General features: G+C 40.2%; 1 protein-coding gene across 2 annotated transcripts in view; it reads right to left on the bottom strand.

Annotated features, from left to right (window-relative positions):
• Positions 1–17,319, bottom strand: part of ccbe1 (collagen and calcium binding EGF domains 1) — a 32,657-nt gene that overhangs the window by 4,664 nt on the left and 10,674 nt on the right. The window contains exons 3-8 of one of the 2 annotated variants that reach the window (XM_083983833.1): positions 4,673–4,725; positions 4,310–4,444; positions 3,454–3,591; positions 2,461–2,570; positions 956–1,064; positions 31–170 (exon numbers count right to left, since the gene is read on the bottom strand). In XM_083983833.1, coding sequence (XP_083839959.1) covers positions 31–170; positions 956–1,064; positions 2,461–2,570; positions 3,454–3,591; positions 4,310–4,444; positions 4,673–4,725 — 685 coding nt within the window. The remainder of the gene's footprint in view (positions 1–30; positions 171–955; positions 1,065–2,460; positions 2,571–3,453; positions 3,592–4,309; positions 4,445–4,672; positions 4,726–17,319) is intronic. The other variant, XM_083983834.1, reaches the window with a different exon arrangement.

Genomic DNA, 17,319 nt, shown 5'->3' with positions numbered 1-17,319 from the left:
TAGATATAATTACTGTAAATATCAACTGACCACCGGTCCTCGAGGGCCACGTTTGATGTGGTGCAGGTCTGGTGTGGGTCCCATGGGCCCCATCAAGCCCCTGGGACCGGGCAGGCCAGGGGGCCCCAGTAGTCCTTGAAATCCTGGAGGACCCTCTGGTCCTGGAGCTCCTAAAATGATCCAGACTGATATTAGCGATCGAGAGAAAACGGATGTAATCCCAGCAAAACTAGACTCAGTTTGCAGAATAGATCGAAGTCTCTGTGGGCCAGTGTTGTTCAGGTGGTCAGTCCACCACTTTGGTCCTGACTGATATATCTTAACAACCATGATTGCATTGTTATAAGGCCCTGACTATTCCCCTGGTGTCACCAACAGGTTGAATTTGAAGAAAAATCTCAACATCTACTGGATACTACAAACATCTGCTACAGAGAATAATTTTCCCCAGATTATGAATCCCAGTGATTGATTGATGGTGATCTGATGACTTTTCTTGTAGGTTTATGTTTGTGGCTTTGAGTAAAATGTCTCGACAACTAATGGAAAAATTACCATGAGCATCTGATACTCTCTGATGCTTCCCTGATACCTCATCTTTTCATCATGTGCCATCAAAGGGTCAAAAAATGTAATTTATCGAAAACCTTGATTTATGATCAGATACCTGAAAACGAATTGCATCATTCCCTTCAGCCTCGGTTTTTACTTTATTTTAAAATCAAAATTAGCAATGTTAGCCTTCAAAGATGGTGAAAATTATATCTGGTAAACATCAAGATATTGGCATTGTCTTTGTCAGCTGACTTTAGCATTCAGCTTGTGACATAGCCAGGCCCAAGTATTTTCAGGGTGGCTATCACGGCCATAGATTTTCATACTGTCCCTGATGGATGCAGGACAGTGTCCTTATTCAGAGTCACTATTTCATCATTTTTAGCTGAATGTATTTTACCTGGAGGACCAGGGAGACCTGGGGGCCCTGGTAAAAATATGGAGGACGTCAGGATTTTCTCGCTGGTCATTTGCTCAGGGACGTCAGCGCTGTTTGACAGCATGGCCATCTTAAAGAAGGATACAGAACACAATGACTAAATGAACAGGTCCGCTAGAAGACAGCTAGAAATAATGAACTATATATCAAAATGCCAACAAAGATACCTATAGTATCTTATTTTCCCCTTTCATTTGGAAATGATACCAAACATCCAAATACATAACTGTACAATATTGTCCCTTGATTGTCATACCTATAATGCTTTTACAGACAATGCCTCATAAGATCTGTGCTGTCAAACAGGATATGAAAATGATACACTGAAGGACCAACTTCACATAAAATTATGTTAAAATTATGTATCCTGGCAAAGATGAAAGCTGATCCTCCATCTGCACCAAGCTACGGGCTGTAACCCAGACAGATGGAGGGCCAGGCAAACCCCTCTACATTATTCAGCATGACCAGGAGAGCTCCTGCCCTGTATGCTAAGTGGCATCCTTGGGAGAAAAAAAAAGTTATCTTTGATCTCTGTGTAACATCATGCGGATGTGGCAATCCCAGAGGGAAACATGCAAAAGACCTTGCTATGCTGCAAAGTCTGGCAAATCAGGATTCATGCACACAGACGTTCGAGCATATGCTAACACACACACACACAGGTTCACCTGCCGATCAATGAGTATTATACGAGATTGCAGCCTGTGACCTTGGACACAGGTGTCTGAACCGTAGTATAATCCTAAACCTAAACTTGAACCTTCCTGTGATATGAATAAATGAGAATATAATCATTATCATACTGTAACATCGTATTAGGAAGTATAGCAAGCATATACAATATTTTCGCTCTGTCTTAATGTATTGACATTGAGAAAAAAAGAGAGTATATACAGTACAACTGTGGGAGCACCAAAGCACACAGCTGGAAGCAATATATCATGCGTTACAGTCGCGGGTGTTGAGTGCCACTGTTGACAGACTCGTGCTCAGATCGGTTCCGACGCCTGCGATTACACAGAGGTAAATGTTACACCACTGCTATTGCACAAACCGCCCACCAGCTCGCACTTACAATCAACCACCTACAGTAAAGGAAACTTCTTCAGCATGTTTCTTTATGAGTTAATAAAGTGCTATAATGCATCTCAAGAGAGTTGTAAAATAATCCGGCTGCTGTTGTTTCTGAAATAGGGTCAGGTATGGACTCCTTGGAGGTACAGTGAGATCTTTAGGTGGTAGTAAAGAACCAGAGCAGGTTTGCAGATATTTACATTCATCTGAATCAAGACTGTATGTTTTATCCCCCCGGAGGTTTTCTGTGGTCAGCTGTAGAACAACTAGGAAAAGCTGCAGATTATCATTTAAAATGAAAATAGTGTAGTGTAATGGGTAAATTACATGGATTTTACATTTTAAGATAGTAATGTGTGAGCTTCTTGTGATATTTCTGTGGCCTTTACCTTCTGTTTAAGCTGCAGGACAGACATCTTGATCTGTTGGAAATCGTTACAGGTGGCTGAGCAAGTCCCGGCGTTCATGACATTGTCGGATTTCTCAAACAGATGCACTGCTGGGAATTGGAGAAAAAAAAGAAAATGTTTCTGTCACAGACATCACCAGAAAAAATGTTTTCTTTCAGAAAATCATCAGAAAAGGTCAGAAAAAGTCAAACCATAATACCTCCTCACTTTATAAATCAGTAGACAGACTTGGCAACATTTAGGCAAATAACACATCTGTAACACTTTCAGTTTGGAGATGGATTATCCACCCACATTCCCTCTATCACCCTGTATTCACTTGCTGCTTTAAAACATTAAGATTTAAGCAATAACCTTACACAATCCTGTGAAAAGTAAGAGCAAGCTGATAAGCACAAAGCCGACTTAGCTCTGCTGCATTTGTCTCTGGCCTGTAGCAGAATGGACCCTACACTGAGCTTGCATATATTTAATGGATGAGTGAAAGTGTCTGGACACTATTTTCCCCACTGCGTTACAAGGCAGAACATAAAGCAGGAGCATGACTATATGAACCATCATTTCTCACTCTCCAGCTTCTCCTGAAATGTTTTAGTAGGTAATGGAAGATAAACTCAGGGGAGGAAGTAGCAAATCTACAGCCTCTGACCGCTTCACTGGAAACTGAAGCTGGGGCAAAAAAAAAAAAGGAAGAAAAAGAGCGAGACTTTATTATTGTCTGGACCATTTGTGATGTTTTCCTCAAATGCATCCAGCAAATCAGAACAGACCAGGAGTCATGGGGGCCGTGGTATGTTTGGGAGACAGAACTGTTCTGACATGCACAAGGAGCTGGGATGTGTAATGACTACCAGGTGTCTGTATTTGCAGTACCCCCTTTTCTCTCGACACACACACACCAAATAACAATGTGTGGTCAGCTCCACATCACAGTCAGATGTGCCCTTGAATAAAGAGAAAGTGTCCTCTCACCTCTCTCCCCCTTGGTGCATGTTTTCCCATCCTCTTCCAGGAAAAACCCTTTCTCACACTCACACCTGTAGCTCCCCACAGAATTGATGCAGATCTGAGAGCACGCAGTCGTGTTTTTGTCCGCACATTCGTCGATGTCTGCATGTGGCAGTGACAGACAGAGACATGGATGAGAAAGTGAACAAATGGAAATAAAACGTCAAAAAATGTCAGTAAAGATAACACAGCGCCAACTATAATGCACATGATCGTATGAAAATACATACAAATAGTTCAATCTGAAATCTGCAAACTTATCACTGCTGTCCAAAGTAAACCACGTATCTCCAGATTTGATGGCGTCAACCCAAGGATTAAGTGCATTTTTAAGAGTTGACAAATTACTTAATTTGCAAAGACAGATAAAATCATGAAAAGTTGTTGCTTTGGAGATTTGTGGTTTTTAAAGGGCAGCAATGCTGTGCAGAAGTTTCCAAGAGCTTTGCATAAATTATTGATATAAATGGTGCACAAGGCACAGCTGCAGCATTCACAAAGGGTAAAAAGACATATCTGATCTTGAAACTATTCCACATGTGTGACTGTAATTGACAATATGATATAATACATTTATTAAATTGATTTAAAACCGAATAAATCTAAAAGTGCTGCAGTTTGAATCTTTTTTGCCAAGTTTGGCTCTATAATATTAGTCACCAGACCAAGCCAGTCTAGAGACTGTTTGAAGAAGTTTCCACTGCTCATGACAGACAGCAATAAATGTGCGTCTCTTCTTTTCACCTGTAAATCATCTAAAAACATGAAGCATCTCCACATTTTAAAAAGAATTACATTCAGTTGTTGCACAAGTTCTCACCCAGACAGTAAGGCTTCTCTCGCTTTCTGTGGCGCTCGCGGTCGTAGCGGTAGCCGGAATAACAGGTGCACACCACACGCCCGAAATGGTCTGTGCACTGTTGCTCACAGGGGGCGCCAGCACACACGTCATAATCTACGCAACAAATGAGGGATTTCATTATTAGTGTGAATCTCGCATCCATCTCCAAACTTCAGCCAACATGTCTGCCACAGACCATTGAACATTCAGTGAGGTTAAAACAAGAGAAAGTTGAGTCAAGAACATTAAAAGGCAAAAAAAAGACCTTATGGGACATGATGGGAGAGAATTCCAAAAAGAATCAGAATCACACAAGACAGATATCCAAACAGAATTTCCTACCTTCAGGAATACACTGGCCCAACACAAACTTGAAGCCCTTGCAACATTTCTTTCTGTAAAACACCAAACACACATGAATATAAGTTGGAAGATAATATATAATAACAATAATTTAACTTACACACACTAGATCCCAGATTTTCACATAATGTGTAGACTTAATATTTTGCCATGTAGGATTTATGCAGGATTTGTTGTGGTCCAGTGATTCAGTCTGTTTTTACAATTGTGTTAATGTGGAAAACATCTCTGAGGCTGGACTACACACACACTGCTGTTGCTTGTCCATTCATGTCCAACAACACTGCTGTGATTTACAGTTAAAATCCCCTATCAAGTCGATTGTGCTGAATACCCAAAATTTCCATTTTAGATTTTGAATCCCTCATTGGTGAAGAAATACCTGTACCAATTTACTTACCATTTTCTTTCCTGATTATTTCCTCCTCTTTTACCCAACAGTCACATTTTCCAGCATAATCACACACATCTGTGCTTAGATTTCATGTCATTTCAAAGAGGTCATAGATTCACTCCTTATCCAAATGGTTTGTCTGGGTGTGTCAGGGTGAGAGAAAACAACTTGATGAGACAATGTGAAGCAACAAAACTATCAAGCTCTCCTTTTAAATGAGTTCCATCACTTCCCCCAACATCCGTGTGAAGTCGTACCAACGCCTCACCGCAATAACATATTGATGCAATATTTTATCAAGTCCAAGTCACATCATCATGAAGCATTTTTCATCCCTTGCTCACGCTCAAGCTCTGAGGAAAAGTGCTACCAGGTGTCGCTTTCAAACAGGAGGTGATAAAAAAAAAAATCTAAAAAAAATCCAATTACACTGCCATGAAGTCACCGCAGTCTCACTCACATTGATAGAGTCACTGAAAAAAGATTACTGTCTAATGCTTTACAGCTTTTATCCAGGAGCAATTCTGATGGTTCCTGCGGTCCCTGTGTGGTAATTTCATCTAATGGAGGCTCCCCCTCCTCTGCTCACCAGCATTCAAATACAATTGATGTAATTTATCAATTCATTTATTTTACACAGCACGACTCATTGCACATAGGAACACAGGGCTGAGACTGTATCCCAGCGACTCTGTTAGGCTGTATGCTAATGTCATCATGCTAACATGGTGCAACATTTAGCATGTGGTTTAGTGTGTTACCGAGGCTGATGGGAATGCCAGTAGTTTTACAGGTATTTACTCGCACACCAGGCATTCGGGTAAAAAGGGATGGCTAAAGTTACAGTTTCATTCTGAGGGGGAAAAAAACGCTGCTGTGAAACACCATCGAAGAGGAGAAAAAAAAATAATGGGCTGCACATAAAGGTTATATAAGGATATAACGTGAATGAATGTTGTGGAAAAGTAAGAAAAGCAGTGCCCGATATCTGAAGACAGACCGCTGATTGATTTATGAACTCTCCCTCTTTAATGCTCCATTAGGAACTTGGAACAGACTGAGTGTAGTGCAGTGGTACATTTTGAAATCAAGGATCTCAGTTTCACTTTCTCCATTTTGCTACTACTTCCCGTTGTATTTGTGAATCCAGTGACCCAGCTATAAAAACGGTTTGCTTTTTCATTAACATCATCGCTGAAATGATCTGAGTATAACTGAATACGTAAATCACCAGCTCTGCACCACTGCAATGAAACGTGGCTACCACATACAGACTGCTTTTCGACAGGTAGACGATAAAAAGAGCAGCCAGGTGCTTATCCATTCACACGACTGAATATTTACTACCTAGAGGGGCAATAAGGACCTCCTTCACTGCACTTGACGCTCCCACAGCAGAATATTAACCTGCAACAATCTAATTTCATGTCTTTGATGACACTCAGAAGAGCAACAGGCACCACCCAGGAGGCCCTCCATGAGAGTTTGTGTGTATGCATCTAAATATACTGTGTGAGTGTGATAGAGGAATACATTTCGAGTTACTCAGACATTCCTGGCACATCCTAGTGTATATAACACCTGGACACCTTCATTTCTAAGTTACTTTCACTGTCATAAAGCATAGGTGTAGAGTGTGTGTTTGTGTACATGTGTTTCCAGCATTTACATCTGTAAAATATCAACAAGAACACGAAAGAACAAGTGGGGAGAAGTGAAAAAGACACATAGACACAGTTGAAACACTTCTCTTTTTCATTTTCAAACTTCTCTGGTTATAATGTGCCCCTTTAATGTGTCCCAAATTAGCCTCACTAGAGTTGCTGAATCTTTCTTCATCTCATTTAACATTATCTCCACTATCAACAGTCACGAGTTTCCAATAAGAAGTTCATAGTTTTTACTGTCTCCATGTGATTTCTCTATCCACAGCAGCTGGTGTAATTATATTTTGTGAGGTGGCACACATTAGCTATGCTTCAAGCTTCAGCTGCAGTGAGTAGTGTAGCTTTGGATGTTTTAATTTTAGCTGGAGATAGATTATTTCCACACTGTGGATCTAGTTTATTACATGTAAGCACGCACGCTTGTGTGTTGTGGTGGTGTTTGTGGGTGGGAGAGGCTACGGCTTGGACACCCTGAGAGAGCTGGTCTGAGGACGGTTTCCTGTGTGACCCAATATTTCATGTCACAATAACATCCCCAGGAGGACAGAAGGCACTTATAGCAAATAAGCAGCTTAGCAAAATAACCAGGGCTGGTTGAACAATCGTGAGAAAACAAACATCTACGTCCGTCTCCAGAAGATCATGAAAGAGGCAACAACGTCCCATGGAAACTCCATATCTGAGTTCATTTTTTACTAAACTGTGCCTTTATTACATTAGCATTCAGAGATGCTTATTAGCCCCTACCTTATTGTACTTTCTCTCATTATATCATTAAGTAAACACATCTAAAAAGTCATATTTGGTTACTTTGCAGATTAAAGCACTTTAAGAATACAATCACAATATTATCTTGCATTTTCCATTTATACAAATTGATTCAATTTAAAACGGTTGATTTCTTATGTTGTCCCTTTGTTAACCTTTTATATTTTGACACATGTGGACATGAAAACAGGCAGAGCAAGCGAGAGCTGAGATGGTAATGATATGACCTGTCTACAAGTTAAAACAACATGTCTAGAAATGACACACGGCTAAAGGTCAGTGCTTTGAGCAATGAAATAATCTAAAAGCGCCTACATGATTTATATTTTGGGAGTAAAAAAAATCTGTCAAGTGTTTGATATGGAGGTTCTCGGAGATAAAATTCAGATATGTGAACTTAAGCACTCATTACATTCTTATCTCATACCAGAAGTAGACTGATGTGTAGCTAGATGGGGCAAACCTAAATGCTAATAGTTGAAATCCCATATTAAAACTATTGGTGCTGAAGTATTTGTTCTTCTGGTTTGAGAGTCAAGTGGAATAATGTTGCCTATTTTACATACATTTTTGAATACACTCTCTGAACAGCCCAGATTGGAGGCTACAGTGAGTCGCTACCAGAAAAACAAAAAACAAAAAAATAAGACAGGCCGAGGCTAGCTGCTTAGCATGCTAACGTCAGTAGAGACAAGAGTTAACATTGGTGTGGCTTTCCACTGCTGCAGACAGGTCTTCATAGTACTGAAGTTAAATTAGATATTTCCCCTGGACTGGTTGGTAAACAGCTGTTAATGCTAATGTGGCTTTGTAACATTTGCAAAACTGTGACACACCTTTCTGGAAAGGTGAGTGTTGAAGGTGCATGAGATAAAAGTGATACTTTTAATAGATGCGGTGTGTGTGAAGTAAGGTAATAAACTCTGGCCTCGGCTAATGCTGAAATCGAAAGGGATATAATTCTACCCAAACAGCTTTGTCTAGATTTGAACAACCGTCTCAGTCAATATTTTGCATTGATTCCCCCAAAAGCTATTTAGCAGTCCACCTCAGCTCCTCTCGCAGTGTTTGAACAACGGAAACAGCTCAGATCAGGATCAGTCTCCACACAGACACACAAGGGGACAGTCTAGGAGCGTGATATGAATTTTTCTTTGAAGCTGTAGCATTTTACCACTTTTCAAAAGCTTAAATATGGGTGATTAAAGATAAATCTCTCATAATATTCAGAACACAAAACAAGAGCATGCTGAGCGACAACGCACAGAGCCATAGCACATTTCATAGCGACTAAGAATAAATTCCTGCGCATATACTTGTTAGCTGCTCGTGAACTTCATGCAAATCAGCAAACAAATTCAAAACACATGTGGATTTCATTCATATTCATGAGCAAGAGAACAAGGTGGGGGGGATAGATATCCCAGAAGCCTTGGTGACACTCTTTTACAAGAATATCAATGAGCGCAGTTTGCAAAGTCACATGTCCAAACACGCTGTACCAGCTTGTTGAATGACATTTGACTGGAGACACACCACACGGGGAGTCCTGCACTTGTTCACAATGAGCAGGACATCAGTGTTTTGCCACCTGTGCCTTTTTTCACCCTAAAGGTTATTTAATTTTGCCAGGGATCCATATCATTTTACTCACCCCCCTGAAATGTAGACATAGATTAGTCTGACCTCAGTTACCCGGGGTGAACCATAAGCACTCTAATTACCTTATAAACAGAGGACCTCTCCTGAACTAACACGGTGGACCAGCCCGGCCTGGGTTTGTCTAGTAAAGAAACACACTAATTCACACAGACACTCTGTGTAAAACCACAGAATCATTCAGTGCAAAAAGTGCACGAGAGTTGTGAATTTATAGATGTACACACGAGGAGGCCTCTCCACAGTATGCCCTCCTCTCTAACAGGGATAGCAATTACAAAACGGAGGGGTATTGCGCACACACATACACACACAAACACACAGCTGTGAGGCAACACATGCGGTCTGCTCACAGGAGGCTTATTTGTCTAGCATTGCTTCCAGTGATATACAATAACATGTCTGCATTCCACACAAGAGATGCGTTTCAAACACGGAGAGGACACAACTTTCATACTCACGCATGCAGAATAAAGTGGATTAAGTGTGACATAAAAAACAGCTATTTAATAAAATGGTGATTACCATTCTGTCAAACATTATCTGGTCCCAGCTTCCCAAACTTTGTCTTTGTCTTTCGTTCACTGTACATTTAATATTGGAAAAACCAGATAATCTACAGACTACATGCCAGAAAGTTTTATAGAGTAAATTGCGCAAATCCATCAATCAATACAAATTAGTTGCAGCATTAAATTAACTGATTTTGATTGCTTGTATACTGTAGGCTTTTACTGCCAATTTGTTATATTGAAGAAAATATCTTTGGGTAAATCAATGAACATTCATCGTGGCTATGAAATGCCTGTTGACTGTTTACAGCTTGAAACTATCAGGTCATAAATGTCTATTCTTTGTCACTAGGAAGATGAAAAACATTGTAGTTTGTGATATTTTTCTCCACTTTCTGCTTGTATTTGGGGAACAAAAACAACAAACAACAAATAGCTGATTAAAGAGTTCCTGATTATTCTGACTTGATTTACGCTCACATTCATTAATCAGTGTCAAAGGCCTCTTAATTATTTGCATACTTATTGAACTGCTCTCTTTAGTCCATCCTCTGGAGCCCCCCAAAGCTCAGCATTGACTGCTTCTTCTTCTCTTTTCCTTTGTCCTCTTTTTTTAAATCAAATTCCACAAGTTCTTCTCAGTGACATTTCTCTCCTCATTCTCACTCTTCACTTGCGTCACTGTTGCATCCTGCAACACTGTCATTAATTTCAACCAGCTGCCTCGTGCTAAGTATGGAGAGGCTGCAGTTTGTTTTTCCATCAATATTATACCCTCTACACCATGTCATTGTTGACAAGACCATGGTTGCTCCTGCTTCAGCTTCCAGGAATTCAGTCTGATCTTAGACAACTATGCGCTGTCCAAAATCTGCAACAAAGGCATAAACTATTCGATGTGTTTGCACAAAACCATCTGTTAAATCAGACGTTTCCTCATCAACAACAACCCAGGTTCGTTCTATGGTCTGGACTGTAGCACTTCGCTCCTAGCCAACCTCCAGTTCCTTTAGTTCATCCAGATGTACAACTCTCCCTCTTTTTAGCTGTTGGATCCAAAGCCCTGGCACTGACACTTTGACTTAATCCCCAATGAAACTGATCATCTTTCCCTGTATTCTGCAGACATACAGTACAGATCTACTTGGCACTGTGTACACTGTACTAGCAGGGTCAATTCGCAGGTCATTCACTCTCCACTCTCATTCATTCCTCTGGACTCAAAGTGTGCTTTTCCAGCACTTTCAGTTATCAGTGATTTGATTGTGATTAAGTAATGTGGTATCGAAAGTCAGAAAGTGTGCTACAGATACTGTACAATGGAATTGATTTTCTAGTGCAGCATGTAATGATCTGACTTCCTTATGTTTAATACTTGATTTGGAGAATGGCTGCTGGCAGCATCATGAAAAGAAACATAATACTGAAAAATTAGCAATCAGAGAAATGATAGTTTGAAGGATAATCACCCCCAACTTTCATTTCTTTTCCAAGCCTAGACTGAGTGGGTCCAGTCGGTGGTACTACTTGTAATTGCCTCTCAGCAGCCAAATGATAACAAAAAACTCACACTCAGAGGAAGGAGTCTGGTTTTTTAGGACACTGTTCGTCCACTGAATATGAATTAATATTAGTCCTTTGAGGAAAAATTGAATTCATTCATCTCTCTCTCTGCTATAATAAAACCCTTTCATTGACTTTTTCGCCTGATCTCTATTTTCTATGGCAATGTTACAGTTTAGCAGCTGTTGGGGCATGTGTGTGTCCTCATGATACCTCCTGGATGTTACAACATGATACAGTATAAAAGCTCCACAGCACCAAGTGGAGTCACAAGCATCCTCCTCTGTAAACCTTTGTTCCTGTGACATTTTCCTGATGGACTAGTGAGGGAATCAGAGCTGAAACGCTTAGTAGATTAATACATTTTTGAATGGAAAGATAATCAATTTTCCACTTTTGTGATAATTGATTATTTTTATGTATCTTCTAAGGGAAAAAAATCCCTAATTCAGCTTCCCTGAACGCCCCCTCGTGGTAGGCTACAGTATAGGTCATAAACCCTGCATGCTAAATGTTCGCAAATGGGACATTGAACTAAAGAAGTCGTACATGTCAAATACCTTTTTCCCGAGAATATTCTCTGACATTTTAGGTAGTTTTTTAATCCAAACAAACAAGAGAGGTGTGACACCATGATTGACAGCTGGTGATCTTTGAGACATTGATACTGCGGCTCTACCATTGATCAACAGTGCACAGACACTCACTCCAAATAACAGTGGAAGGAAGTGGAGACGGATATCCACACAATAATTGCCGGATTAAGCAATAATGTAAATACTCATTTCCTGCTCTAGAATCACATAGCGTGATTCTGGGATATCTTCACATACCTAGAGTGCCTTTATATTTCCCTACTGTGTAACTTATGTAGACAAGTTAAAACTCCCCCATCAAAATATCTCCCTCTAATTGATGAACACTGTCAAAGCAAAAAAAATCAGTAGGGAATAAAAAAGTAAAACAGGCAGTCAAACTTTAACTAGATCTAGATTAACCACAGTGATGATGACCTACAGTCCTCATGGATTACTGATTCTATTACTGTACTACTACACACAATAAATATCATGGTTATCTCAGGATATTGAAACTGTATATTTAAGGCTATTTAAATGCTGTCATATTCACATAAACCCTCTCAGTCATGTTTAGAAACACAGCCTCCCTCTGCAGCCCCTTGGGTCACCACATTGTGATTTAAAGAGCTGAACAGAGGTGCACTGCAGTTTGTAACGCCTCCTGGTTTTGACATTTGTTCCGGAGATTCACATTAGGTCATTTAGAAATAAAACGCACAACATGTCAGGATGTGTCCCATACATCCGTAAGCACACACCGGGCTACATGACAAAGAGAAGATAAAGTTAAGCAACACAATGGGGATTCCAGAGCTAGACAAAACTACTATGTGGTCTATTAGGAGGGATAGATACTTCTGCCAATACTGAATCCAAAATAAATAACCCCCTCTGGAGAATGAGTTTATAGCCACACATAAAAATACAAAATACAGAGTGTGTTTGCAGAGTGCCTGGATACCTTTGTGTTTTCCAACTCTCCATACTGAAAAAACTAAACGCTCTTGTAAAGGTCATTTATCCTGGTAAAAATACTACACTCGGAAAAGGCAGTCATGACGGTTCACAACGCACTAACATTCCTCTTTTAAATGCGTCACTGACATAATACAGCTCTGCTATATTATGTCTTTGTAATTGTGACCAATTACAATGTAATTAAAGGTGATTGTTTGGAGATGCCATAAAAGGCAAACACTGTTGGCGGAATATGTTTTTCCATAAGCTGCTATCTGTCTGTTGGACGCAGTTAGCGCATTATGACCCCAAAGCACTTAGCAGTATAACTCAGCGTGAAGACTAAAGGGACACTACACTGATCGCATGTTCCAACAACAACTCAGCTGTTCAAGTGCTTCATGCACACACTGAACTTTATAAGAAAGGATGGAACAGGGTAGTTGTTCCTGGCACAACCCCTCTGCTACATAAATAAAATGTAACATGTTTAATGGCGTCTGGTGTTGTATTAAGATGGCACCAGATAGAATGTCTGAATTGGGGCAGATAAATGTGCAAAACAAGTTGTTGCAGAGCATCGTGTTACCTACTCATACCAAAATACCTTGCAACATAGCTTATAAGCAGCTTTGAGTGGCTCCACCTGTCGATGCTTGAAGATTTACCTGAGAAAAAAACTGATATTTGCCAGCTGCATTAATAAGGAACTGGCCACTAAGCCAATAAGGTACAGAAGAACTCCAAGACAAGCTTCTACACACACACACACACACACACACACACACAAGAGCTAACATATTATCACCTTATCACCCAGTTCTGGCGAATGCTGGTGTTGGAAAACAACACCATACACATCCACATCCAACTGACACATGGAAGTATTATCAACCAGTTGGCATCCATAAAACCAGAACTGTGAATTTAATGAGGCTAAAAGACTCAATAGAGCTCCACATTAGATTTCACTGCAGGCAACCCCCTTTTCACATTACATGTAGTCATCTGACTGAATATTAACACCTTAATGGAGCTTAAAGGACATATTGACCACACCATGACCCCGTCACAAATCGGACTGTATGCAATTCATATCTCAACCCTGCTGACGTCATGAACTTTCAAGGAGGTCGTATTAAAAATTGAATGCAGCTGAATGGAAAAAAGAAAAAAACCATGGTATAGTAAGCATAAAAAGGTATTAGAAAATGAAAGAAAGGCAACATTGGGACATTAGATATGACTTCTCAGCAGGTCTTTTATTCCATTTAAAATGTAATGCTGTCTGCAACGCTGTTTCTATCGGTATCCAGGGTGAGTGCATATACGTCTGCCCAGAGAAATAATGGCGCCTCATTTGATCACTACCATGGTACATTAACATAACCTATTGGTTAATGACTGTTTGAACTCAGAGTTCACTGCCTGCAACAGTCACACAAGCTTTGGTACAAACCCCTCCCCCCTTTGGTCAGACCCCCACATTTAAAACAAACAAGCAGTCTGGTTTGAAAACTCTGCAAATGCATCGCTCAATTTAACGTCACTAATTCGAAACTCAGCTTTTAATTCTTGCCCTTTTGTTTTCATTTTCTCTCCAGTGACACAACGGTAACAGGGCAGCCTGGTAAATGTGGAAAAGGTAGGAAAATATGCTGTCAGAGCGCGTAGCCGCAAAACATATACACAAGTTGGAGGGAGCTGTTGTTGATAGTTTTACAAATGTCTGTCATTATGGCTAGTCATAGGGTAGCCTATCAAGGGGTACTTCACATTTTCAGAGGTATACTTTACTTTCTTGACCTTATTGAGATGGTTCATACGTCATGTCTGTATGGCCAGTTAGCTTAACCTAGCACCAATACTAGACAGGGGGACACATGTACAACTGGCTATGTCCACAAGTACAACAAAATCTGTCTAACAATACATCGACAGCTCATTAATCGTCATCTAATATCGTTGTTTGTTTAATCTGATCTAATCTGACACAAGTGTAAAAAAAAATAAGTTTTCATTTTTTTGCACCTTATTTAACATTAAAACAGAGTTTGGCTGGATGTTTCCACATGTTTTCAGTTCCAACACTTGGCAAAAGATAAAAATAAAGTGTATTTCCCAAAATATGGAACTATTCTTTTCCAACTACAGCATAATGTGCCAGCTCCTGAATATTCATGAATGGAATCTGTGTTTTCCTACTCTTAAAGGCTCTAACAGTGATTTCATGGATCAGCATGCGTTTGGGTGTGAGGTTCAGCCCACAGCAACAGGCCAAAACCAGAAAACAACTACCCCTGTCTGTCTGCCCTGTATACAGCCGTATAGGACATGAGTAATTGTTACAATACATGGCAACTGAACAATGGAGTGACTGAAGAGGGTCACTTGAAATAATCTCCCTCTCCATGTACAGCACTCATGTTGTGCTGCCATTTCCAACATAATCCAACAAGACTGTCGGCTGTAACAGAGGCAATCTGAGCCTCTGCTGCTCTATATTGCCGCGGTGCACCCGCCTCAGACAAATCGGATTTGACTCTGACCACATGCTGTACAATGTGAAGAAATCTATCTGCTCTTGTGTCACATTTTGACTGAAGAAACTCAATTTTTCATGTATATAAACTTTCACTGTAAAAAAGCTGAGAGCAAGTGCAGAGTTATGGGTGATGTTTCTGTTCCTGACACCTCAGGAAATTATACAGAGCACCGTGTCTGTGGCCTGTTACAGTAAGCCATCATCAGTCCCTCCATGTGTTTCTAACTCAAACCATTCTACTGGACATAAGCCAGATATTACCAATCACCTTCAAACACTGAAGTTGCTGTGAAAGCGTGCAACTTCCACTTGAGGGAAATACAAAAAGAATCTCAAAATCTCAAAGGGATTATTTGTAACTTAATTCCTTTGTTTTTATTCACGTATTTAACACCTCATTACGTAAACAGTGTGGAAAAATCTGCAAAAAAAGAGAGAAGAAAACCTGTAATATGAATAGTCCTACACAGCAGATGATGCAAAAAACTCAGATGTAAAAATGGATTTAAAGCAAACAGGTCCCTGAAGAACTGGCCTTCTGACAGGTGAACTAAAACCAACAGTAGTTTATAACAGATTATTTGCCTTTTAAAATGGAATATCTTTCATCCCAGAGCAGAAATGTAACATTGACTCCAACAATATCCATAAATACTTAAATGTAAAAAGCAGATGTTCTCTGTTTCTCAGGCAAAGACCTTCCAGTAGTCAGAGTTGGTCTGCCGTGTTACTACTGTCTCTGGATGATTTAAAAAGAAATTTATAAACTACAGGGGAAAAAGTGGCCTAAATTGAAAAAGAGCTCTCAATCAATCATCGATCCATTCGAACTTCATGACAATGGGACTGGAGGGTGGTACGTGAGAGAGAGATCAAAACACTTCATTTACTTCAAAGCTACAAACGGCTTCTCCGCGAATCACACTTGGGAGAATTAGATGAAGTGTTATAAAGCCGTGGGAAGTGACAGGCGCCGTGTTGTGTTCAGAAGACGAGTCGAACTTTGACATTTATGGCTTGGTTTTTCTTGTGAGGTTGACTCGTAATTTTGTGCTGCTTCCCTGTTTTTAGTCACGCTTGTGATACGGCTCAAGGAATGGAAATATCAGTCCGTCCACCACTGTGGTCCAGACATCAGACTTTGGTCTCAACTGTTGCCATTATTTTTTTTGTTTTGTACAGACATTCATGTTCCCCCCAGGAGGAACCCCCTGTGACTGTGGAGAGCACATGACTTTTTCCTTTAGTTGAAATTATCTGATTTTAGTCAAATGTCTCAACAACTACTGGATAAACTGTCATGTCGTCTGGTGCAGGCCTTCATGTTCCCCTCAGGATGAACCCTTAACAACCTTTCTTATCTCTGGACTTTTGCTCTAATGCTGTCATGAGGTCAAATCTTCTATACTTTGCTAATATAACATTCCCATCCGCCTTTGCTCTAGGTTGTGTTCAATGCTAACATGCTAATATTAGCCTGCTTACAGCCTCACCTCTTACAAAGGGACCTATCTTTTCTTAGCTGTCCACAGTCAAGAGACCAGACATGCATTAAACACAGGATATCTGATACGAGGCTCGTCCTGAAGTTGTGTCACGGCTGGAGACGATAATCGCTCGATGTGATGTGGTTACTGTAGCCTATTATATTTCTCATTTTACCTGTTTCACATGTTCTCCTGACATGCTGTGTGTAAGGTAACTGAGATGTGTGGTATGTGACATACGTTAGCCCATTAGAGGCTTTGTGGTTTGCGTGTTATTTCAAAACTTGCATGCAGTGAAAGTTAATATCCCGCCCAGGGACTGCACATAAAAATTAGCAAGCACTGGCTAACTCGGATTGCAGTTTAAAATAACTCTTATAAATGTGCACATTTCCTTACTAATAAAACATACTTGGAACAGCAATATGACGTGAGTGGAGAGACGAGGGCGGGGAGGAAGACAAATTAGTGATTTAAGCGAACTGGCATGATG

Source organism: Trachurus trachurus (assembly GCF_905171665.1).
Source record: "Trachurus trachurus genome assembly, chromosome: 12".
Taxonomy (NCBI): domain Eukaryota; kingdom Metazoa; phylum Chordata; class Actinopteri; order Carangiformes; family Carangidae; genus Trachurus; species Trachurus trachurus.
The sequence above is the reverse complement of the archived record's forward strand: the minus strand, read 5'-3'. Positions and strand labels throughout refer to the sequence as shown.